Source organism: Pteronotus mesoamericanus, unplaced genomic scaffold (assembly GCF_021234165.1).
Source record: "Pteronotus mesoamericanus isolate MK-2021 breed Mesoamerican mustached bat unplaced genomic scaffold, CSHL_Meso_final contig_20, whole genome shotgun sequence".
Classification (NCBI taxonomy): Eukaryota; Metazoa; Chordata; class Mammalia; order Chiroptera; family Mormoopidae; genus Pteronotus; species Pteronotus mesoamericanus.
Window position 1 is genome coordinate 11,832,918 of NW_026555085.1, and position 25,366 is coordinate 11,858,283.

Sequence of the window (25,366 nt, forward strand, 5' to 3'; positions counted from 1 at the left end):
TCAGGACACTCCAGTTCCCAGAGACAGATTCCCCAGTGCTGGCTGCCAATCTCCACACCTGAGGCTGGTGACCAGAGCTAGCGGGTGGCGGGGGGTGGGGGAAGCGAGGAGGAGATTGTAGATTTGGCCAAACCAAAACCAACACACTTAGAAATAACTGGAGACACCCGGCAGCTGCTCTGAAAGCCCACCGGATTCTCTCTGGCTCCCAAGAGTCTGGGTGTTGGCGCCAGGATCTCTGGGGACATTATCTAGATAGTGCTGTGTGGGTCTCAGATCTGATAAGGCTGCGGGCCCTTAGCAGTAGTGGGGGTGGGGAGGGGACTGACACAGGGACCCCGTGAGAGGCACACTCCCCTAGGCTGACCCTGTCTCTAATCTCTGCACAGCGTTGGGGTCTGCAGCTGAATAATCATGATATTAACCGCTCCCGTTATTGTATCTCTAGGAACTTTAAAAACAAGCAACTCGGCCAAGGCGATCACTGTGACAGTAGAAATAATATAATAATAGGTAAAACTTATGGAACAATTTTAACAGGCCAGGCATCTTATACATTATTAATTCCTTTAATTCTCAAACCAGCCCCGTGCAGTTTGCATGATCATTATCCCTGTTTTACAGATGAGGAAACTGGGATGCAGGGAGGTCTAATACCCTGCCCAAAGCCTCAGAGCATGTGGAGATGCTGGAGTCTCTCCCAAAGTGGGGGTTTCCTCATCCCACCACTTACAGGATGTAGCTGGGAGGGTAGGCGGTCCAGGAGAAGGGAAGGGAGGCTCAGCTTGGCCACAGAGGGGAGCTGGGGAGGAGTGGGAGGCGAAGCAGCTTGCCCAGGCCCAGGCAGGGATCAGGGCGCAGCCAGGTCTGACCCACACACAGGCGGGCCCTCTAAACACCTCACAGATTCCATGACTCAGCCTTGACTACCAGCACTGTTGCCTCGGTCGGTGTGTGGCTGTTTTCAGCAGGGGAATCCTTTCTAAGAACACAGCTGCTCTCTGGGAACGTCACCGAAGGGGAGGGGCTGCGGTGGGGGGAGGGGTCCCCACTGGGACACCTCTTGAAAGTCCAGTTTCATTTCCCAGTTCTAAGGTGTGGCTGAGAGTCAGGGGAGGAAAGGGTATAAGGGCAGCGGAGTCGGAGTGGTGTGATGTGAGAAAGCCTTGGCGGGCCATGGCTGCCTTCGAAGAGGGCAGCGGACCGTGAGCCAAGGACCACAGGCGGCCTCTGGAAAAGGCTGGCAACGACGAGAAAACAGATTCTGCCCCACTACCTCCAGGAAGGAACAAACTCTTGCTGACACTTTGAGTTCAGCTCAGTGAGACCTGTGTCAGACTTCTGACCTACAGAACTGTGAGATAATAAATGTATGTTGGTCCTGCAGGGTTCAAGGTCAGGGCTGGGGTATTCTGAGCCTCAAAGTCAAGGTCCAAAGCTAAACAGAAAGACAATAGAGTCCAACCCTGGAGATTTTCCCATGGAAGTAAACAAACTCCATTGGGATCACAGTGTCAGGGACACTAGAATAGGCCTTGAGAGCAGCCCCCTCCTCAACTGAGGAGGTGAAGGATGGCCAGGCCGCCTCTTGAGGAAGGAAGGGATCGTGAGGAGGGGAAGGAGGGCCAGCAAGGAGGCTGGGAAGCTTGCCCTCTGAGGACCCAATGAGGCTGCGCAATCAGAAAAGAGGGGCCTTGCCCACCCTGGAACTTGGAAACGCCTTCTGTGTCTGCCTTTTACTTGCCCCTTTCCCACTGGAAGAGCCCTTGGGGGTCTCGGAGGTTTTGAGCTTGCCTCACGGAGCAGAGAGGCAGCTGAGGAACATCCAGTGGGACTCAGAAGGCAGGAAAGAGAGCCACTGGGACTCAGAAGCTTCCAGAGAAAGGGGGCAGGCACCTTCAAGAGACCCCTGGAGCAAGTCCAGCAGCCAGGAGCCTTGGGAGACCCAGGAAGCAGCATCTGAGCAGAACCTGGGCCCCAGCGGGGCCGCAGCCCTATCTGGATAAAAACTCAAGCTTCTGTCTGGCAGATTCACCTAAAAATGACACAGTGATAAAATAGGAGAAAATCCAGGCCTGCCGCCATTTACCCAAACCTGATCATTAAAAGAATCCCAATTTTCCCGCACATGAAATCCTCTTTCTGACAGGTTTGTGCACAAGGTTCCTCACATGTGGTTACATTTCTCCCTCATAGAGTGACAGGAAATGAAGGCGGCTTTGTTTTTATTTGCACTCCCTCAAGGACTTGAGTTCACAGCAATACCACCTAATATCCAAACACCTGGTTCAGAAATAATTCTTGGTGCCACACCTGTTTCAGCAGGAAGACTTCACCTCAGATCTCAGCCTGGGGACGGCAGCTCCCTTCCTCCCAGGCGTCCTTGAGGACGCTCTGACTCTGCCATTGGCCTGAGAGGTGTTTACATTGTGCCCGAGGCTGCAGGGGCTCAGAGAAGGCCACAGCCCCTCAGCTGGGCGGGGAGGCAGGATGCGAGGTCGAGGCCACGGGTATGGGTCGCACGGGTACAGAGCTCACCTAAACTTGGGTTCCAGTCCCTGCTCCATCACTTACAAACTGTGGGGCCGTGGGAGTGGTGCTAGATCTCTCTGAGGCTGTTTCCTCCTCTGTGTCAACGTGAGCAATGATCCCTACTGGGTGGGCTGGTGTGAGGCTGAGTGGGAGCAAGTGTGCAACAGGTTGGCACAAGGCCTAGTAGATAATTTGTGCTCATTAACGGGTAGGGCTGCTTATCAACATCAAGGGTTTGGGCTGAGCTTGAATGAGGCCATGTCACTGGCAAATTATGGGTGAACACCTGTACCTGGGAGGCACGTAGCCCTTCCTTCTCTTGTCAGGGGGAACTCTGAGTCTGGACACTAGAGGCCACCCTCCTTGTAGGTGAGGACAGGAGGAGGCCCAGAGTGGGCGGGGCTGGCCCAAGGTCACAGGGAAGCAAGGGTGCCAGGGCCCATACAGGGCCCCGACTTGTAGAGCCGGGCTGCTGGCACAAATAATCAGGGCGTCACCCACAGGCACATGGCTCACTGCCCCTCCTCAGATGGGCCAACCTGGTCCCCTCCGTCTGGGGCTGCATATGTGTGTGTGAGCATGTGTATGTAAATGAGTGTTAAGTGGAGGGGGAAATGGCCAGCTTTGGGGAAGCTGAGAGCTGGGCACAAGCCCTTTTCTCTCCCTTCTCCCCCAGAGGTGGAGCCTCCTGCCAGGTATTGGGGCCTTTCTCTTCCCACAGAGTTCAGGGTTGAAACCTGGGAAAATGCTCCCAGCCCCAAAGTTTCCCCCCGGGTCTCCATGGAGGCTGAGGTCCGGATGGTTATTTAGCTCTTTACGGAAATCCTAGACAGGTCCGAACTAGAAAAATATTAATGATCAAAATGCAAATGTCTGACATTTATTAAGCTTGTATTACGAGTTAGGCTCTATTCCAAGTATCCTACACAAACCTTTATTATTACCTTTATTATCCCCACTTTGCAGATGGGAAACTGAGGCTCCGAGAGGTTAAGCGCCCTGCCCAAGGTCCCATGGGTGGTGAGTAAAAGAGGCTAGGATTCAGGCCCAGGCATCTAACTCTAGAATCTGGTTCCCTCTGGTATTGGCCAGCACAGGAGGGAACTAATGCAGGGACCCAGCAGCTTTTCCCTGGGTCTCCTGTTTTTCCTGAGTGAGACTAGAAAGTTGGCGAGGCCTGGAGGAAACAAATGAACCCAGGAGTCAGGACGCCAGCTCCTCCACGCCACGCCTGCTGGCCACGGGCACCTTCTCAGGCTGTTTCCCCACCTGTCAAGTGGGGATACTTACTCCTATTTTGCAGGAAGCGGCCAAAATCGGGGGAGGGAAAGAAGCTAGCAGGGACAGGACAAAGGCTGGGGCGATGATGTACAATCCCAAATTGCTGGGATCCCCCAAACGACCCCAGGAGCACTGGCCACCAGTCTAATCGGATTCCAGGGGCTTAGGAAGGATGGGACTTTAGCTGTGGGAGTTTGCTGCTTTGACCCAGTGTAACCCAAACCCCAAAACAGACCTCCACCTCTAGCCCACTGAGATGGAGCATCAAATCCTTGGCTACTAGGGGATCCCCAGATTTTAGGGAAGCAGTTGGGGGGCATACAAGTATGACCCACAATGGCATTAATGAGGCCCTTTATTGCTAATTAACAGATCCATACGACAGGAACCTGAAAAGGCCAGTCTGTCCCAGCAAGCCCCAGCAGGCCTGACCCTAGCACCAGAGAGAGTTCTTTGTCCAAGGGCAGAAAAGACACTGAAGGCAGGACTGGGGTGGGGTAGGGAGCCACAGAGCAGAGGAGGGGGGAACAGAGAGGCATGAGCCTTGGGGGCAGGGACTGGAGGGGGAAGAGCGCAGCAAAGAGGCCCTTTGCTTCCCGGCTAGGAGGGAGGCGCCACTCAAAGCAGGGTCTGCGGTCCTGCCGAAGGCCTCCACCCGGGAGCCAGCGGAAAGCGCAGTCCCCCTCCGTCTTAGCAAGGTCCCAGGGTGCACTCGACTGTTTGAGCTGCCCTGACCTGAAATGGCTGAGTCCTTTCACCCATCTGAGCCTTCCGTTTCCTCAGTTGAGACAACACATATAATTTTCAGTAGAGTGCCTGGTTCAAGAAATAACTGATAATGATATTATTGTTGTGAATTTGTTGGCTGGGAGAGAAGGGCACCCTGTAGCCAGTCTGCAGTGGTCAAGGAAGGGTCTGTCTTTCTGAATTGAACTATGGAGACAAGAGGAGCTTATATAATGGGGCAGCAGAAAGGGTGTGTATGTGTGTTCTAACTACCAGCAAACCACAGCACACCTCCAGGGGACGGGAATAAACAACAATCTCCTTCACACCCTGCGCTGCACAGGTTGGCTCTCTGCAAGAGGGTGCCAGCCCAGCCCCGGGGAGAAATAGTGGGTTGGCCAAAAAGTTCATTTAGTGTTTTTCCGCACGATGGCTCTAATAGTGCTTGGTTGTCTTTAACTTCATTTGAAACAATTTTGTTAGATTGTATTGTGACAGCTGTCATATCAGTGTGCATTTAAAAAAAACTTATCAAAATTGGTGAATTTTTATGCAGCCATTTAATAGTAAAGATGGAAGAAAATACACAAGGTTCTCAGTGTATTACGTGTTATTGTTTCAAGAAAGGTAAAAATGCAATTGAAATGCAAAAAAAGATATGTGCAGTGTATAGAGGTTCCGTGACTGATTGAACGTGTCAAAAGTGGTTTGCCAAGTTTTTGGTACTACTGACATTTTGGCCAAATAATTCTTCGCTGTGGTGCTGTCTTATGCATCAGAAGATGTTTAGCAACAGCCCTGACCTCTGCCCACTAGAAGCCAATAGAAAGAGATAGCCAACACACTCAAAATGTCTAAATCAATAATTATTGGTGAAAATGAAAAATATTTTTTTATTTTACAGAAAAAAACCATACAGGCTTTTTGGCCAACCCCCAAAATGCTCAGTTCCTGGGGTCCACAGCTTCCCACTCTTCAGCCTGGCCTGAGACACAGGTGCAGGGCGAGCAGAACCAGCAGCCCCTGGAGAGCACTGGGGCTCTCCTAATTAGGGGCTGGTCGCAGTTCCTACACATTTATTTGGAACTTGCAGGAAGTCTTAAGAGGAAAGAGAATGGCCCAACTTCCAACCTGGCAGATTATGGACCTGGCTCAAAGCTGGGGAGGGAAACGCCAGGGTTCTCAAATCTTCCTGTACAGAAGAATCACCTAGGAGTCAGTCAAAATCCAGACCCTGGGCCCCAGCCCAGTGATTATGACTTCAGGTGCTTGAGGTGGGACTCCAGAAATCTGCATTTTAAATAAGCGTCCTAAGTCATTGTGACAAAGGTGATTTACAATTGGAGGGGGGAAAAAGAGCGCCCCAGCAAGCCAGATATCCCATTAGTGGGCTGGGGTGGCAGTAGCATGGCTCAATTAATCCAAAAGACAAGGGCCTGGTCCAGAGCACTGGGTCTCAGGCTGCTCCAGCTCAACCCTCATCTTAGGATTTGCAAAGATCCGCAGAACCCGTGCCCTGGCTGGTGAGGCTGCGTGGATTCAGGCCTGGCCTGCGAACCAAAGGATTTGCAAAGTTCCAACTCTCTGCTTTCTTGTGCATTTGAAAAAGAATTGTGCAGCCGAAGAGGCTTCCACGGGCTGGGGGAAGGCAGGCAGTTTAATTAGGATAGCAGTTACAGTGAGTGAAGCCCTCACGTGAAGTAAGTTTCTGGAATAAATGTTAAGGACATTCTTTAAAGAAAAATTTATCTGTCACCACCTTCCCATGACCGCATTTTACCTGCTGCACCCAGACTACCTTTGTGCAAACAGATTTTCACAACAAGGCTGTAGCCACAGAGCAAGCGGCTACTCCTTACTTCCCTTACACACACACAGATTGATTTCCCCCTTCCATCCTACCACTTGTTCTCCAAGGGCTGGATACCACCAGCATTGAAGAGAATGTCACAGACTCAGGGACCCGATAAGATCTTAGGATAGCTGTTCATGCCTCAGTTCCCTCTGGTCTGCAGAAATGTTAGGAAGAGAAACTGAAGCAGGCAAAGGCAGGGAGTGCTCAGGGTTGGGAAAGAACCGGCAAAAATAAAGGGCCAGTTAGTTAATACTTGCAGTTTTGTGGGCCATCTAATCTCTACTGCAGCTACTTAACTCTGCCATTGTAGCAGGAAATTGGCCGTAAACAATATGGAAATGATGGGCAAGGCTGGTTGCGTTCTAATAAAACTTTATTTACAAAAACAGGCCATGGGCTAGATTTGAGCTGGGTCCATAATCTGCCAATCCTTGCTTTAGGGCATTTCTTTTTAATGCTCTTCAAAGAACTGCCACATACACACCTCAAGCCGCCGTCTGTAGGCAGACTGGACACCATCCCCATTTAACGGAAGAAAAAATTGAGGTCCAGAGAGTAGCTAGTTCCATTATTGACAGAGACAGGACCCCAAGGCAGGTCTGGTATCTCCATCACATCACAGAATCCCCAACACTGGTCCCTCTCATCGCCAACTCCAAGTACTTGTCCTGCTCGGCAGGGTGGAAGACCTCTGCCACACCCACCAGCACCAGGGGAGAGGGGCAGGGGAAGACACCCCAGAAACACTGCAGAGCCATCCTGCCAGCTGCGCGTTGTTTCCCAGCCTTCCATGTGCAGAGTGCAGCCAGGCTGAGTCAGCTGGGGACCCGGCCCAACCGGGGAATGGGAGGAGCAGCCCCAGGTTCCAGCTCTGCCCAGGCTGGTGAAGGCGGCGCAGCTGGCTGAAGATGACGGCACCGTGCCCCTATTTCTCTCACTGGGGGAATGACCCCCACCAGCAGCCAGCCCAGTGCAGGCAAAAATGTAGAGAAGTGTGTGTGTGTGGTGGGGTGGGGGGCTTGTGGGGCAGGGGGAGTGGTTCTCAGGCAGATGGCCTCTCAAGTCAAATTCACCCTTGAATCACCTTCCAAAAAGTCAATTCAGCAAGCTGGCTAGGAGTGTGGTCCCTGAAGCCCGACCGCCTGTGTTCAAATATTGGCTCTGCCTCCCGGGAGAGATGTTGGGGTAATGGAAATGTTCTAAAACTGAATTGTGGTCAAGGTTACATGACTCTGTATGTCTACTAAAATCATTAAATTGTACATTTAAGGAAATCTGGGCTTGGCCGTTTAAAGCCGTGTGATCTGGGACATGTGGCTCAGTCTCCTCATCTGTCAAACAGGAATAATAGTTCCTGCAACATAGGCTAGATGAGGATTCAACAAGTCAACAATGTGAGGACTTTAGAATGGTACCTTGCACCTAAGGAGATCAATAAATGTTTGCTACACAGGTGAGGGGAGGCGTTTGGGCCTCAGAGAGTTATACTTGGCCGCACACATGTATTTGCATGTTTCTAAACTGAGCCTCCAAACCACCAGCCCCTCCTAGCCTTTGCTCCTGCTGTTTGTTCTGCAAAATGCTCTCTGCCCTTCCCTTTCAGTTCAAATACTAGTTGCAATCAGAGGTCATCTTTCCTCTCTACTCCTTCTGCACCTAATCTTTTATGGCAAAGGCTTAGGAAGGGCTAAATGGCATATGGTTAACTGTTTACCTACTGGTTTGGGATGCATGGGCCAGGGAGGGGCGATATCTTTTTGCCTTACTCCTGTCCCGGTGGCTAGTGTCCCTACGGTGACAGCCTAGGTGCCGAACTGAGTTCAGTAGCAGGGGCTGAGACTGTACCATCCTCTGTGGTTCTGGGCAAAATGGCCATAAAGGTCAGTGAAGGTAATGGGGGGACAGTGAAGCTTAAGGTGAGCTAAAGCACCGATGGGGAACCCTCCTTGGGTCCAGAGCCTTGGATCATAGGCAAGCCCTACCTGCCTGGTTTCCTTTCACTTACAGAGGGCACAAAAGGCAGAAAGGGGCAGCAGTAAGGCGACCCACAGCCAGAGCCCCAGGGCTGGGGCGGCAGGGTGCTTTCAGATGCCTGCAGAGAGATACCTGCTCAGGGGGCAGGTTCACAGTCAGGAGGGGCTTTCCTGGCCTCACTGTTCCATCCCTGGCTTCCAGATCTGAGCACGCAGATAACCCAGGCCCCAAAAAGTGAGCTGGTGTCTTGCACAGGCTGGTACTCTGCTAGCAGTGGCTCCTGTTGACTTTTCCAGGGCCTCCCTTGTGCAGGGCCAAGTGTGTAGGTGCCCAGATAGCAGCCCCTCTCTTTGCCTACCTATAACCCTGGGAGAAGGGGTGGGGAATTACAGTAGGGAACAGAGAAGACAGGGTCAGGGTTGAAAGAACCACCCCTAGCCCTCAGTTGTGAGTGGCACTTTAGACTCCACTGTATTGCCGCAGCAGGAGGGGCCCCTGCAAGCCCCAGAAAGCCTTCAGGAGACACAACCCTAACGTCCAGCCAGGAGGGAAAATAAACACCTGGGAAGAGGGACTAGGATCCAACGCGGACCGCAAAGGTTTCCGCTCTCCCACGGGGAGAGTCCCCTCCGCGCACCCCTGTCCCCTCACGGCCCGTTCCCGGAGACACCCCGCGGCGCCGCCTCCCCTTCTCGGCAGCTGCTTGCAGGCGGGTTCGCAGGCTCCGACGCGTCCCTTCTCCTCCGCCCCGCGCCCTGCCGAGAGCCCGGAGCCGTAGCGCGGAGCGCTGCCGGCCGCCTCCCAGCGCGGGGGCCGCCACCCTCTTCCCCGGGTGCACTTACCGAAGTCCCTGGTCCCCTCCTCCGGGGCCTCTTGGGTGAAAATCCAGGGAGGATTGGTCGCGTAGAGAGAGGTGGTGTTTGGGTTGGCATGCTTCTTGCCGAAGATTTTGCTGAAGGTGCCCTGCACTGTCTGGCTCTTTTTCATGCTGCCGCAGGCCGCGCGGGCACCGGGGGAGGACCGTCCCCCGGCCTCCTGCCCTGCCCTGCCCTGCCTTGCCCTGCACTGAGCCCCGCACCGTCTCCTCAGGGCACCCTACCAGACCATGCTCCCCGCAGTCCTCCCCGCCCGCGCGACGGGCGACAGGTGGTGCGGGCCCCGCCGCTCGCCAGGAAATGCGAGCTACCTGGACAGGTAAGAGGCTGCGGCTGGGACGGCCCCGCCCCGCGGCCGCCCAACTCCCCCGGCCGCATTCCTGCCCGCCTCCGTCTACAACAGGCCATTGTTGGCACGGCCCAGTGGGCTGGGGACCTCGCCCAGCCCGCGCCCGGCCTGGAAGGAGAGCCGCCCCCTCCCCAGGTCCCCTCCTGGCCCTCTTCCTCCACCCGCGCCTCCCTGGGGAAGGGAGGAAGCGGGCCAGTCCCTTGCTTCTAAGGAGGGTCATGACCAGGTCAGAATGGGCACTTGGGGAACGGCTGTGCCCAACAGCGGGGAGACGGCTGGCTAAAGCGAGCTGAAGGGTCCCGCAAGCCCTCGAAAATGTGGGCCACCAGCCTTCAGTGGCTACAAGGAAATGCCCCTAAGGGAGAACTCTGAGCCCCGGGGCAGGGGCGGCGGGAAGGAATAAACCAGCTTCCCAGTCTGATGACAAAGGCGGAAAATACCTCCATTGACAGACCTCCAAAGAGAACGTAGGATGATTAATATTGGCGTTTTCTTTGTATGTCAAAATTTCTTTTTTCTGTAAAGTTAAGTGAATATAACTTTTAAAAACTCACGATGGGTCCATCCCACGTAGGGTTGGGTTCACTTTTCTGGGAAATGAGCTGTGAACCTTTCATGGGCACAGGATACCCATCCTAGCTAAGGCGGGGAGTGGCTGTCCGCTGCGGAAGGTCCGGTGAGGACCCCCGGGGATGCTGTGACAGCCGCCCGGCGCGCAGGGAGAGTCTGGCCCCGGGGTTAGGTTTTGATGCTTCCTGGGCAGCAGGAGCGGAGGGCGGGGGCTGGTGATCTGTCGGAGCCGGCGCTGCTCCTGCAGCCCCCGGGTCAGCGCCCTGGCCGCCGTTCCCCTTCTCTTTCCCCCAGGCGGCTGAAACTAACTGTGTCTCCCTTTGTCCCAAAGGTATTCCCTCCTCAGCTTTTCATTCTGGGAAAATATGAAAGACCCGTAAAATGACCACCTGTATTCCTTCCTCCTGGGTCTACCCATTGTTAACATGCTGCCGCATTTGCATCTGTCTCCAAGCACGCTTATTATTTTATTTTCCTTTTGCTGAAGGTTAAAAGTCGTGGATATCATGGCACATCTCCCACCCCAACCAATATTTCAGTTTCCATTGCCTAAGAATAAGGACATTCTTCTAAGTGACCACAATACACTCATCACACTCAAATTTAACATTGACACACTATTATCATCTCCCAAAAGGTTTTATTTTTTTTAATCCACAGTCTAAACAAGATTCACACATTGCATTGCTTGTCATGTCCCTTTAATCGCTTAATTTAGCACAGCCCTATGCCTTTACTTTCATGACAGTGACATTTTTGAAAAGTCCCCTTGACTGGCTCCAGCTTTAATGGACAGGATGAGTCAGACCCTCAGAGGCTGTGGCTGTGAGGTGTTCCCGACATCCTTTGGGTTGGAGGCACACCTGTGGTCAACCCTGTCCCCCCCCCCCCACCACCATGACCCTCCTGGGACCGATTCCCGACCTTTCAAGGAGCACCTGCGGAGGTTCTCCCAGCTGCCCGAGGCCGTGCCAAGGGCTTGGGGTACGTGGGGATACGAGAGAATTAGAGAAGTCTTATTTCTACCAGAGAGGGTGTTGGGGTCTCATCATGGAGATAAGGTTTTACATGATTCGAGGTGGCAGGCCACGAAGACTAAGCACAGAATAGTGGTTGCTGTCACTAGTACACACAGTGTGAATTCAGAGGAGAGGAGGTCAACGGGGGCTGGAGAAGTTCAGGAGGGCTTCTTGGAAGAACTGAGACTTGAGCTGGCCCGTGAAGGATGACAAGGATGTTAACAGGAAGGGAAGGAGCTCATTCAGGGCACACATACCCATGCCATCCATCCCTCCACTCTCCTGTCTCCGCATCATGGTTCCTCCCGCTGCCTCCCCAAGAAGGACACGAGAGAACCCCAGCTGCCCCCTCATGCCCCAGGCATCCTCACAGCCCACCCGGGTGCTCTAGACACTCAGGCACAAGATAAGGGTTTCTTTCTTGGAAACCTCTGAGGTATGAAGTCCCTCCCACCTGGAGTAGCTGCTGGATTATTACACCCAGAACCAGCCCCAGCAGAGCCCTCAGTGAGTGGCTCCATTCATACGCATCTTTCACTATATAACTGATATTCTTGAGAACTGCTGTGGAAGATCCAGAGACATCAAAGTGATGGTTCCCAAGTTCAGTTGCTTTAGTCTATTTGGAGAGATTAGAGTGGGGGCGTAAACGAAGAGGAGGAGACTAACAGTGGGTTAGAGACTCAGGAGGCGCAGTCCGACTGGGCCCCTGGCCGGGGAGGAGAGGGGAGGGCGGGCAGCAGGAGTGAAGGCCCCGCAGGAGCTCAGGGCTGGGGAGCTGAGGCGTGGGGAGTAGGAGGGAGGTCCCAGCCAGGATGGTCAGCAGGGGAAGGCTTAAAAAGGTCAGCCGGAAAGATCACAAACAACTCAAATTGTTCACCTGGAGGTGACTGATGAGATAAATTATGGCATAGCCACACATTGAAATAACAATGCAACTCTAAAAATGAATGAGTCAGCTGACCGTGTCCAGTTATCTTCAAGATAAACTGATAAACTGTTGACAAAACGGTGTGTGTAGTATGCTACCATTTGGGGCAGGATAAGAATGATCTTATTTGTTTTTATTGGCACAGAGACATTTTGGAAAGATCCATAAGAAATGAATAGAAGTGTTTACTGGGGGGTGAAGGGGGGAACTGGGCAAATCAGGGGATAGACATGAGAGGGAGAATTTTCACTGAATGCTTTTTTTATATTTTTAAATTTCCAACCATATAAATGTATTTCCTATTTAAAAATTAAAGTGCCCTGACTGGTGGCTCGGTTGGTTGGAGCATCGCCCCACACACCAAAAAAGGTTACAGATTTGATCCCGGGTTGGGGCACCTATGGGAGGCAACCAATTGATGTTTCTCTCTCACATCAATGTTTCTCTCTCTATCTCCCGCCCCCTCCCACCGCCCCTTCCTCTTTCTCTCAAATCAATAAACACATCCTTGGGTGAGGATTTTAAAAAACTAAAGAAAAATAACTAGGGAGAAGAGTTTGGTTTAGAAATGTGGTCCATAAACCAGTAGCATTTGCACCACCTGGGATCTTACTAGAAAGGTAGACACTCTGGCCCCATCCCAGACATTGGGCAACCTCTTTGGGCCTCAGTTTGTTCATCTGTAAAACAGGCTATTAATTTAAGGTCATTATGAGTTTCAGTGAGCTGGTGTGTTAAGGTAGCCGGCAGAGGATCTTTGTTTTAACAAGATCCCCACGTGATTCAGGAGCCTGTTAAAGTCTGAGAAGCTGTGGCTTCTGGGAGCAGGCGAGGGTGACCGGTAACAGCTATGTTTGAAGGGTGTTCGCCTAAGGTCTGGATGAAGCCTCGATGGGAAGGAGAAAGTGTAGGCTGAGAGGCTAAGGGGAAGGGGCTTAATTCATCGGTCATTTGGGTGATCAGGTGATTAGTTGATACAAGCAGGAGGGGATGGGGACGGGCTTGGGTGCTGGAGACAGAAACAGAGCAGAGTTTTTAGTTTGCAGGACATTTCTTAGGAAGAAAGGAAGGTAAGCAGTTTGCACGTAGAAGGAGGAGAAGTGAAACAAAACAAAACAAAAAAACCCCCCTCTGAGCCAGTTCCCTCAGCTGTGGCGTGGGAGGGGTACAGCACCCATCCCGGTTGTTGTGAAGATGAAATAAGATAATGGATGAGAAGTGCCCGGGACAGGGGCGCTCCCTGAGGGTTTTTCATTTCTCCACACTGGCGTGCTCCTTGCCTTTTGGGACAGGAAGAAAAGGGGAAACCTGGGTGACATATGAGCACGAGAAGGGCTTGAGCCTGCAGTCTGGCTGCCAAGGCCCTCCCTGCCCTTACACACCCCTTTTACCCCAGTTTCATTCCCATGCTGGGGGGACTCAGGGGACTCTCTGGACAGCCTGGGTTCAGAGGTGAGCAGTGCCCCCCCACCCCCAGCTGAGGCTTGGCCCTGTCAGCCAGGTTCCCTGGGGCAGGGCTGGGGCTTATTTCTCTGTCCAGCTCAGCAGCCTGTACAACATGTTGCTGCGCGGCCCTCACTCTATCTAATAACAACACCTTACACCTGCTCCCCCCAGGAAAGAAACAGCCAAATAATAGGCTCCCCTCGAAACAGCCCAAAGCCCAATCCTGTAATTAAACCTCTGCCCGGCAATTACTTAGTAACTTCCAAGAGCCCATGTTACTGGCCAATTCTGGAATGTGGGGTGGGATTGGGGCCAGGGAGTGGCAGTCTTCACAGAAACTCGGGCCTCTGTCAAGTTTGTGGTCTTTTCTCAAACAAAGCCCAGTGCTCCTGGCTGGGTGAGCGACTCTGAGTCGGGGAAGCGCCTGCTGAGGAGTCCCGAGAGTCACTGTCATCATCGCCCCAGGCCTCTGCAGCTAGCTCTCCTTGGGCCAAAGTCATCCCACCTCCCAAATGAGCTGCAGTCATCTTGTCCATTGTCTTGTTCCAGGACGCAGACGCCTGATGCCAGACCGGCTCCGGAGACCACTTCCTTTGGCCTGCAGGACGGGTGGGCTGCAATCCCCCTGCCTGGGCGTTCCTCTGAGCCGAGGAAACCTGGCTGGTGTGGACTCCTGCATCCTGACAGGGGGCTCGGGGAAGCTGTTACCTGGTGCCTGAGAGTGTGAGCCTCAGTTTGTTCATCTGCAAAACCGGGGCTATTAGTGGAAGGTTGTTATGAGATTCAGTGAGATGGTGGGTTAAAGGACCTGTAAGAGAGTCTGACTCATAGTAGGAACTCAGCACCTGAGTGTCCCTGTCCCCCTTCTCTACTCTGACTTTGGGCACAGAGATGCTAAGCAGAGAATGCGAAGACAGAACAGAGGCCATGAGAGGCTGCAAAAGTGCAGAGCCAGTTCAACAAAGAGCCTCAAGAAAGCAAATTCTACCAGGGCCCAGGAGACAGGGTGGGGCAGGTGTCTGCAAGGTCACCTTGACGGCCAGGCAAAAACATCCCATTATAGGACACATTCTACAATCTAAGATAATGTGTGTGTGTGTGTGTGTGTGTGTGTGTGTGTGTGTGTGTGTGTGTTTAAAAGTAATGTTATGCACAAACACCAATATTCTATGTAGATTTCAGCTATAAACATTTAAAGTGCACCTGTGCATGGGTAGGCAATGGGAGGAAACAGACAGTGGAAGAGGTTCAGTTGGAATGCCAGGGCACCTTTGTGGGGAGTTTTAGTTTTTAGTAATATGCTCTGTTGGGAGATCATTTGTTTTAACTTAAACTCTACAAATAATAAAGAACATAGTTGAACTTGGAGCACATTTTCTTGTTTTTAAAGAGCACTGGAGGAGGGACCTAGAAATGTGGATTTTAGTGCCCTTCTGCCACTCACCTCCTGGGAGACGATGGAGCCTTCCAGAGCCTCAGTCTCTCCACCTGCCAAGTGGGACAGTGGGCTCCAACACCAGGCTGCTTTCACATCTGGTTATAACGCTAGTGGACTGGCCGAACAGCAAATGCCTGGCACCTCCTGTGTGGGGAGGCTGCTTCTGGTTCTGAGGAAAGAGGTAAGAAATGAAATGATGCAATAGCATTTCCTCGGCACATCCATCTCCTCTGAACCAGGCCCTGCACTGGGGCTGTGGGAGCTTTTAAACTCAAGATCAGTCCTTATCCTCTAGTACAGCAGCACCCCACACAGTTCTCATGTATTTTGGAGACCAACGCTTGAACTGGGACTTTGAGCTCTGGGAGTGTTTCTATGCAACTCGTCCTAGGTCCACTTATTTCTCTCTCTCTCCCTGAGACCTGGGAAGAAAAGCAGCCACATTTACCATTCATTGAGCATCTTTCTGTGTCAGACACGGGGAGGGGGGGGGATTACACACATTAACTCACTACTGTCACGTCAGCCCCGCAAGGGAGGGCGCAATGCACCCATTTTATGGATGGAGAAAAGACGACTCCAAATGACATTTACTCTTGTTCTACAACCAATCAATTCTGCTCTTGGGAATATGGCTTCACCCAGGTTCATAGTGGGACATGGATGTAATGTCATTGCCGTGCTGTTTGTGGGGATGAGGAATTGGAGGCAACTGGGGGTCCATCCCTGGAAGATTAGAGGCATAAAATGTGGTGAATGCACTTAGTGAACTTACACAGTAATTGGAAGCAAGGGACTATATGCTTGTGTAGCAACACAGGTGAATCTTAAAAGAGTAGGGAGCAATCAAAGTAAACAGAATGAGATCTAAAACACACTTGCCACTTATGTAAATAAAAAAGACCTGCATACAAAACAACAGTATGTATACTTTGCAAGAACACATATGAACAAGAAGATACTCATTAAGCTCGTGAGAATGGTTGCCTCTGGCTAGGGCGGGTGGGGAGTGTGGTTGGAAACTGGAGATAAAGGGGAGAAATTAATACAATGAGAGAGGAGGCCCTCATGCCCCATCAATAGAGGCCTCCTGTACTTGAGGTCCAACAAAGGAAAAATAAGAATCAGAATAAGTAAAGGTCAGAGAGGTTAAGTAATTTGTCCAAATCACACAGCAGGTAACGTGGGGTGGAGAGAATGTTCAAGTAACCAGGCGTACTTAGAGTAAGGCAGTAGCAGGGCACTTAAAACCATCTGCCCGCGACCTCCACAGCAGAAGGAGAGGTGGAGGCTCTGTGTGTGGCCGGGTGTCGGGGTGGTCAGTGGATCGTCCTGTGAGCCAGGCCAGCCCTGAGCCTCGCTAGCTCTCGGCATCCCTCCCAAACACCCGCTGGGCACTGTGGGTACAGATTACATTTCTTACCTTCCAGGAACTTTGATAATAAATAACATTAGGTCATGTGAGGGCTGTGGCAGGGGAGTCAGAGAAAGAGGGGCCTCCGGAAGGCAGGACTGAATCAATGTCCTTTGAGCTCTAGAAATAATAACAACACGACTCTTAGCACTCATCTTGTAGCAAACACTGCTCTGAACTCCTATCATCCTCACGACAAGCATTCCAGGTAACTTCTTTTATCAGCCTCGTTTTGCAGATTAGGTATTTAGGCCCCGGGAGGTTAATGATTTGTGAAAGTCACACAGAAGAGGAGAGCTGGGGTTTGAATCCAGGCAGAGTGGGCTCAGAGGCCATGAACTTACCCTTCTGTGATTTACACATGAAGAAAGACAGATAAGGCTTGACTAGCCAGGCCTCCCTGAAGGAGGTCTCCCAAGCCACTGCCCCTTGTTGTGGTTCCTACAGCAAGGGTGACAAGGCCTGGGATGGGGACACCCCTGGCAGGGCCCAGTCCCATGGTCAGTCAAGGGGGGCCCCTGCCTGAAGCCCTCAGGAAGTAATTCAATTCCCCCTCCTTCAAATGTCCAAGATGGAAGGACCCAACATCCTCAGTGTACACATAAGGAAACTGAGGCTCAGAGATGGGATGGGACTTATCTCAGGTCACCCAGGACTCTTGCCCAGCCCAGCACTTCAGCCCCTCGTGGGCTGAGAGGAGTGTAACGTCTGCTAAGTCATGGTGCCCTAGTCCCCCAAACGTCCCCACCCCAGCCTCCTGGGCTCCTTCCTCACAGTTCTGGGACCCAAGCCACCTTCCCCAAAGCCAGAGCTGCTGGCCGCTGCTCCCAGAATGCCATGCTCCCACCTCCCCTCCCTTTCCCAAGCAAGATATTATCGTCCAGAGCCTTGGGCATCCCATATCAGAGGAGCCAGCAGGGCAAGCCCTGCTTGCTGCTCCTCCTCCGTCCTCCTCCCTGCCAGCCTCCCCTCCTTGTCCCTCCCAGCCTCCTCAGAAATTAGGGGTCATTACCATCAGGGTGTGAGATCTGAGCACAGTGCACAAGTCATTAACACCCCAACTTCCAACCTGCCTGTGGGCCCCAAAGTCCACCCCATAACCAATAGTCAGGGCTGACACAGTGCCAGGAAGGAAACAAGTGCTGGGCCCAGCCCAAGCCAGTGTGACAGAGGGCAGGAAGTCACCAGCTTGCTGTTTCCCTCCCCTTAGCCCACCCCTCAATCCCAAGAAGAAGCCTAGGTCCCTCTACGTGTGGGATATTTGACACATTCCTGGGAGGTGCCCACCATGTCTGATGTTGGGCGATGGTACCCCAAGGAGGAGGGGGGTCTGGTTTTTGATGATGGTGAGAGGAGAGCCCACTCGGCAATCCCCCATCATTCCGATTACCCACCCTCACATGATAACAGCTAATATTTACTGCGCGCGTATCCTGTGCCAGGCACTGTCCTAAGTGCTTGTCCAGCTCTATTAGATAAGGACCTTTAGTCCACTCATTTTACGCATGAACAAACAGAAGTACAGAGAGGTCAATTACTTGCCCGAGTTTACGCACTGAGCAAAATATTAGATCCAGGATTCAAGCTCAAAGAATCTGACTCCTGGGTCTGTAGTCCCATCCTCTGTTCATTTACTGACCATCTACCCCTCTTCTCACCCATGGCCAACCTACCCGGCCACCTCTACCCATCTATCCATCCATCCCTGCATCTCCTAATCCCCTATTTGAAGTGGTCCAGGAGAGGGAATAGCATATGCTAAAGCTCAGAGGAGAGAGAGCCGTGCATGTTTAAGAAATTAGCTACTGCATGGAGAAAAGAGATGAGGCTAAAAAGGTGAGCAGGGCTCAAATCAGGAGTGACCACCCATCTGCCATCTATCCATCTACCCACACTCTACCTGTGCACTCTACTCTCCCACTCGCATATGTCCACCCACCCACCCATCATCTCTGTAATTTGGAGGGCAGGTAGAAAGAGAGAGAAAGAAAGAGAAGGGTGAGTTGTCTGGGTACATTCCCTCCCTGCCAGGGGCCTCTTAGGACATGCTGGGCTCCTGGACTAAGGACTTCTGGAGCTACCTAGATAGCTAGGATGATTTCCTCTTCTCACTACTTACCCCACTTCCCACAACCTGTCAGGGGAAGAGGAAATCGCAGAGTGAGTCAGTATCAAGGTTAAAAGAAAGACTCTTCCAGGCCTTGAAACTTCAGCTCCCAGCCCTACCCCCGTGTCTCCTTAGGAAAACAGATGGAATTGTGTTCTCAAACAGGCATCACAATAACGCTACCCACAAAAATTCTCCCCACCTTAGCACTCCCAGTAGCCTCCCAAGAGACCCTGGGAGCCCTGGAGCCCCCGGCCACCAGCAGTGCCATCTTACCACCAAGGAAGGCCCTGGTCAAGGATGAGCCAGGTGGGATGACATCACAGAGCTAGATCAGGGCAGCCCAAGGTCACAAGAAGTTTGATTGGCAGGAAGGAGTACGAAGGCCCCAGCCTGGCCCACCTGGGCAGCTAGGAGCCGGGGGCTCTTAATGAAAGGCTTGGGGGGCCACTATCACTGCCCAACTCTTGTTCCCTGAGGCTGGTGGGAAGCAGAAAGTGGGCCACTGTTCAACTCCTCTGGTTCTTCTGCCCCGTCACTTCCCCAAAACACTCCTGGGACTCCTGGTTTGCATTACCCTTTGTCGTGGCTAAATCTTAGAGTGCACGAGAGGCCTAGATACTTTACATGAAATATCTCATTAAACCCTCATAAGATAGATTCTAGTTATTCCCACTTCCCAGGTGGGAAAACTGAGGTGCAGATATTTATAATATCAAAACATCAGGTACCTAGTGGGTGGTGGAGCTGGAATTTGAACTCCAGGCCCCCAGGCCACACTGCCTCATGAGGACGCTGAGGCCCCATCTGCCCCCTCCCCATCTAAGCCTTTCCGAGCCCCTCTGCCCTCAGCACAGATGGACACACTCAAAAATGTTCAGAAGAGTGTGCTCAAAACCAGGCTGATGATAATCACCATTTACATTGTGCTTGCACAGTTCCCACACGCACAGCACCTCCACAGTAAGCTGATGAAGTCGATAACAGCCTTATTATCCCCGTTTTGCAGATGAAGCAACTGAAGCTCAAAGAGGTTCAGCCACTTGGCCAAGGTTGCCTGACCTGTAAGGGCAGAGTCGGCCTCAAGCTCAGGCCTTCAGCCTCCAAGACCCAGGCACATTCCACAGACCCAGGGGCCCCGGACACCTAACCAGAGGCCTCACCCAATGCAATTTGCATTTCAGCAGGGAGGAGGCCCTCTACCAGAGGGAGGTGCTGATGGTGGAATGTCAGCCACGGGTCAGGCTGGTGGACGTGCCAGGGGGCCTGGACAGAGTGTCGTCCCAGGGGACCTGTAGTAATGTCACATAGGAGGTCTCCTGGCCCTACCTGGGAAACTCCACTCTTGAGTCACCCTCTTCCCCATTCTAAGCTCTGGTATAAGGGACAAACACAGGCGTGTGTCTATCTAAAAGGCCCTGCTGGGTTCTGCCCATGGTAGTGCAGGGTATGGAGGGAGAGTTCTACTTGGATTCCTTCTTTTGGCTTTAGCTCGAACCCCAACTGAAAAACAGGAAGGGAAGGGGCTGGTGGGACCCTCTGCCTTAAGATCCATTGTTCCCTGTGGGATGGGAAGCTTAAGCCAGGGCTGCAGGAAACAGGTAGGGGAGAGGGGGTCTTCCTCAAACCTCTAACGCAGAATTGGGTCTCTCAGTTCTCGGCACTCCTGCCATTGTTTGCTGATCTCTGTGCACCTTGGTAGGTTTAGCAGCATCCCTGGCCTCAGCCCACTAGGTGCCAGCAGCACCCTCCACTTGTGACGACCAAAAATGTCTCTAGGATTGCCAAACGGCCCCTGGGGGAAAAATCCGCGCCAGCGGAGAACCAGTTTTCTAAAGTCATACCCCACCTCCCGTACCCCTCCCCCCGCCCCACAAGCACTTGACAGGGAGGACCTCACTGGGGAGGAGACGGCTAAATGAAACCAGATGTTAACCTAGAAAGTATGCAGCCCAGGCCGCACCCTCCTTCCAAAGTTGCCGTGCTGGGCCCTGGGAGGGGATGGGGTGTTCTCAGCCCTCAGAGGTTAGTCACTTGGAGCCTCCCCAGGCCCCTGGAAGGGGCAGGGCAAGCCTGAGGCTCCCTGGGCTTCCCTCCCTTCCTCCTCATCTTCCTTGCCCAATGTTGTCTCTTCCTCCTTTCTTTCTTCCTCTTCTTCTTCCTCATTCTGGAGACTGTCCTTCTGTCCCAGTTTCTGTGAGGGCCTCGTCCCTGGATGTGCTTGGGGCCCCGGGGCCCCCCACCAGGGTCCTGACTGTTGCAGCAGCAGCAGCTGGGACCTTGCCGACTGGTGGGCCCAGGGCAGTGGGCCCAGGCCGGGGCCTGAGCCGGCGCAGAGAGGGAGCAGAGTGTTCACTTGTGGTTCCCGTGCTAACTAGTCACTAGTCGTGGGACTTCTGCAAACTTCTCACACACCATCCCACTGCTGTGTGAACTCGGGCACCCCTGATCCTTAGCTTCTGCACTTGAAAACTGGGAGCGACATCTCAAATGGCTCTCAGCAGCTTTTGCCGAACTGAGGGGTTAGTGCCTGGCACCTGATAGGTGCTCAACTCTGTGAGTAAAGAGTGTCGCCTTTCCTTCCTTCTGTGGGGTCTCTGGAAAGACCCCCAACCATTCTGAAGCATCTGCCTCTGTTACCCCGGACACCAGCCTCCCAAGCCCGAGGTGCAGCTTTCAGGGGCCAAGGCTGAAGGCTGGGGTGGGGAGCAGGTGCAGGCGGGGGGTAGGGCTTCTGCTGTTCCCTTGTCTCTGTAGCCCCAGGCTGAGCTCTTCTGCCGTGTCCAGAGGACAAGAACCCCACACCCTCAGAGTCATGCTTAACAGGAAGAAACCTGAGACCCTTCTGTGGCCCAGGAAGGGGAAGATTCTACTGGGCCAGGCTGTCAGCCTCAACACTGTGGATAAAGAGATTGTCCCGGACTCCATAGCAGTGGTTCTCTCTGCCCTCAGGCGGCATTAACAATGATGAAGGACATTTTTGTCTGCCACAACTGGAAGGTGGGTAGAATGACTAAAGACCAGGGATGCTGTTTACCAGCCTGCAACCACAGGACAGCCCCCTCCACAAAGAATTATCCAGCCGAGCCCTGGCCGGTGTGACTCAGCTGGCTGGAGCATTGTCCCATAAGCGAAGGGTTGAGATCTTGATCGCTGGTCTCGGTGCACATGAAAGGCAACCAATTGATGTTTCTCTCTTTCATTGACGTTTCTCTCTCTCTCCCTTCCTATCTCCCCTCCTTTCTCTCTAAAAGCAATGAAAAAAATGTCTTTGGGTGAGGATTAAAAAAAAAATTAAAAATAAGAGAATTATCCAGCCCAAAATGTCAATGGTGTGAAGGATGAGAAGCCCTGCTCTACAGGGCTTCCTGCATGTATTTGTGTCCGTATGTGTGACGTCTTTGTTACTTGTACACCCAGAGCCTGGCATACGAAAGGGAGAGTTCTGAATGAATGAATGAATGAACCAACCATTGTCATATCCTCATCTCTGCTAAGAGATGGTAATTTGCAATATAGACCTCACACTTCTAAGGGCACCTTCCTGTCTGTGCAGGGTCCAAGAACCCAGAACCAAAATCCAACATTTAAAACGCCAGTGTTCTAGTCAAACTGGACAATCTGGCTACCTGGCTCCCTAGCGAGGCTGGGGGTTGAGGAGGGCAGCCTTGGCAGCTCACCTGCCGCCCAGCACACCTGGCAGCAGCTCAGCGAGTGGATGGAACGAGGGCAGAAATGACTTGGTAGGCCCTGTGTACAGCGCAGTGGACACAGGATGCATCGTGGAGTATAGGGTGTGGACCTTGGGGTTAGCCGAGCCTGGGTTCAAATGCCAGCCTGGCTTTTTACCAACCACATGACCCTGAACATGTAACTAACCTCCTTCCTTCATTTCCTCAACTAAAAATGAGATTAATAATAGTACCTTCCTTAAAGGATTAATGTGAGGTAGGCAGGGCCTACCAAGTCATTTCTGCCCTCGTTCCATCCACTCGCTGAGCTGCTGCCAGGTGTGCTGGGCGGCAGGTGAGCTGCCAAGGCTGCCCTCCTCAACCCCCAGCCTCGCCAGGGGGCCAGGTAGCCAGATTGTCCAGTTTGACTAGAACACTGGCGTTTTAAATGTTGGATTTTGGTTCTGGGTTCTTGGATCCTCACACTTCCTTTGGCACTGCACCCATAACCATTGGTGGGAAAGATCTTTGATGGCCGCCATCACAGCTCATTTCTGGTGCTTGACCGTCTGCTTGTAATGCTGAATCCCGAGGCCAACCTGGAAGAGTCTGGAAGGCTGCTGAACTCTTGCTCCAGCCCCTCTTCCAGCCTGGTTGTGTGCCAGCATTGTTGGGTTAAGGTCCAGAGACACAGAGGTGACTAGGATGTGACACTGACCACTGGGAGTGGTTTGAAGGTTTGTTGGAACACTAGCAGGAGCCCAGAGGGCCCCGGTTTGGGAATAGAACGAAGCAAGCACAGCATTCAGGTGCCAAATGCAAGGAAACACTCACTGTGCTCTTGAAGGACTCTGAGAGTGAGCACCTCCTTAAAATTGACACACTTGCCTCACCCTAGTCCCAGCCCAGGAAAGATCACATCCCGAGAGGAGCACCTGAAGCGCAGAGGACGGGGAGAGGGGGAGGGGCTGCAGTGTCAGAGGCTCGGAAGGATGAGAATTTTGAAATGCAAAGCTGGGGCGCATAGAACACACTCCTGAGTCGGAATATATAGGAGTAAAGACTGCCTTGAGGAAAGCCCTGGGCATGTTTGAATTGTGCAAATGGTTTGTAAATTAAGTGCAAAGGAGTGTACATTATGGCTGGAGTACCAGGGATTTCTTTTGTAAAATGGCGGGGGCTCAGCATCCAGTAATTCTGCAACTACGTGTTCCCTCCCAGTTCCCCGGGGTCTGCGTCCCGTCCCCACCGACGGGAACCTGGTCCCCCTGAGAGGGGTAGCTTGGGAGGCAGGACAGAGACAGCCTGGCACACAGGCATCCCATCCTGTGTGTTGTGCTGTCGTGGCTCTAAAGATCCCTAGTGAAATGGGCACCCGGTAGCTGGGAGATAGTGTGGGGCTTCAAAAGTCAGAGGACAGTCAAGGAGGGGCATGACAGAGAGAGAAATGTCAGGACAATGGGATAAATATGACAACAGGCATCTCCTAGAGGCGCTGACCTCCACACCTGGGCACCCAGCGTGGTGGTCACAGAGAGCGGCATTGTTGTAGCAGAGACTTAACAATGAGAGATGTTCTAAAATAGAACAGGCTGGCTGGTTAAAAGGGGAGCACCCCTTGTTAGAATTCAGTTCACGTGAACCAATGTTTATTGTGTGCTCATAAATACTTTGGTCTTGAATAAATGTAGGAATGGGACCTTGGAGGCTGTTATGTCAAGGATAAGGGTGAGAGGGAAAGACGGAATTTCCCTGATGAAAGGGAGGGAGGGCACCAGCTGGGGAGACCGCCTGAGCCCAGCTGGAGGCCTGGGAGGGCGAATGGCCGGGGTGACAGGTACGGACACAGCAGACGGTAAGGCTGGGACGCAGGATGCGGGGGACCCCATCCTTAAATGTCTTGCCTTCCAGGCTGGGGGCCTTGGGCTTTCTTTTCTAGGTAGCAGAGACCAAAAGAGATTTTGAGGAGGAGAGCCACACCATGTGGCCATTAACGCAGACAGATGAATTCGATGTGCGTGCGAAGCACAGGCTGAAAAGAAAGGCAAATAGGAGGCAGGAAGATGAGTAGAAAACTGGGGTGACTCTGCAGAGAGAGGAGGGGTGCTTGACTGGAGCGGTGGCAGAGGGCAGGGAGAGGCGGGCCAGAGGAGACGTGGGGGACACTGACAGAGGGGTGAGCGGGAGGAGCAGGAGGGGTGTTTGAGGATGACCCCCGGCCCCCAGCCTCTGCTGCATTCGGGGAGGCCTCTGAGAAGCAGGCGGAGGTCTGCATTGCAGGGGGCGGGTCAGCAAACCCTGAAGGTTCTGCCTGGAGGTGCCTGGCTCCACAGCCAGCAGAGCTGCGCTCCCGGGTGGCTCTGTGGGCTCTGATCAGTGGCCCCTTACCTCTGCTCCTGCCCCTGGCCCCTGCAGTTGAAGTACCAGTGTCCGATGCCCCAGCTCTCCCCTTCTTTTCTTCCTCCCAGGACGCACAGAAACCCTCAGTACTCAGCTATGGGCCAAAGACACCATCAGGGAAAAAGATGAAGGCTCCTCTGTCCCGGTCATGGAAGCAGGACCGTGAGCAGACCCTGGCTGCAGCGTATGTACCGGTGGTGGTGGACCCCAGGGGCCAGAACTCAAACAAGCTCAGGTTCAATTTCTACACGTCCCAGTACTCCAACTCCCTGAGCCCCTTCTACACCTTGCAGAAGCCTACTTGTGGCTACCTGTACCACCGGGACACTGACCACACCCGCAAGCGCTTAGACGTGCCTCCTGCTAACAAGATGTTGTGGCGTTCCTAGTCCTGTGCCGGCCAGAAGCCCCCCCGGCCCCCTTTATGGCAGTGGACCGTCCCCGGGCGAGGACCTCTGTGCCATGCCCGCTATCAACACTGGTAAAGGGAGTTCTCTCTCCCTGACGGCGATTAAAGTTCGTTCTTCCTTTCCCCGGCATCGGAACGGGTGACTGTGATGGGCAAGCCGAGGCCGAGGCCGTGGGGTGTTTTACAGCGAGGTTACGTCCAGAGGGGGCTGAAGACTTGGAAGGACTTGATTCTTAGTCCCCTCACCCCGAGAGGAGCCCCTGCTCCCCTTCAGAGCCTAGGCTGGCCGTGTCCTCCCCCTGGTCCAGGCTGGGCAGCCCCTCCAGAGACAGGAAAGAGATGCATCAGCTGACCGCAGCCCCAGCTCCT

The 25,366-nt window shown here is 53.0% G+C and overlaps 2 protein-coding genes across 2 annotated transcripts in view; one reads left to right on the plus strand and one right to left on the minus strand.

The window, feature by feature from the left end:
• The window catches only part of CUNH6orf132 (chromosome unknown C6orf132 homolog), a 29,372-nt gene extending 19,988 nt beyond the window's left edge, over nt 1-9,384 (minus strand). The window contains exon 1 of the mRNA XM_054568756.1: nt 9,211-9,384. Coding sequence (XP_054424731.1) covers nt 9,211-9,355 — 145 coding nt within the window. The 5' untranslated portion in view covers nt 9,356-9,384. The remainder of the gene's footprint in view (nt 1-9,210) is intronic.
• Nucleotides 9,385-17,698: 8,314 nt separating this feature from the next.
• Nucleotides 17,699-24,977, plus strand: CIMIP3 (ciliary microtubule inner protein 3). Its single transcript, XM_054570214.1, has 3 exons — nt 17,699-17,756; nt 18,725-18,826; nt 24,604-24,977. Exons 1-3 carry the CDS (start codon nt 17,699-17,701, stop codon nt 24,975-24,977), a joined length of 534 nt encoding a protein of 177 aa, XP_054426189.1.
• Nucleotides 24,978-25,366: the final 389 nt, after the last annotated feature.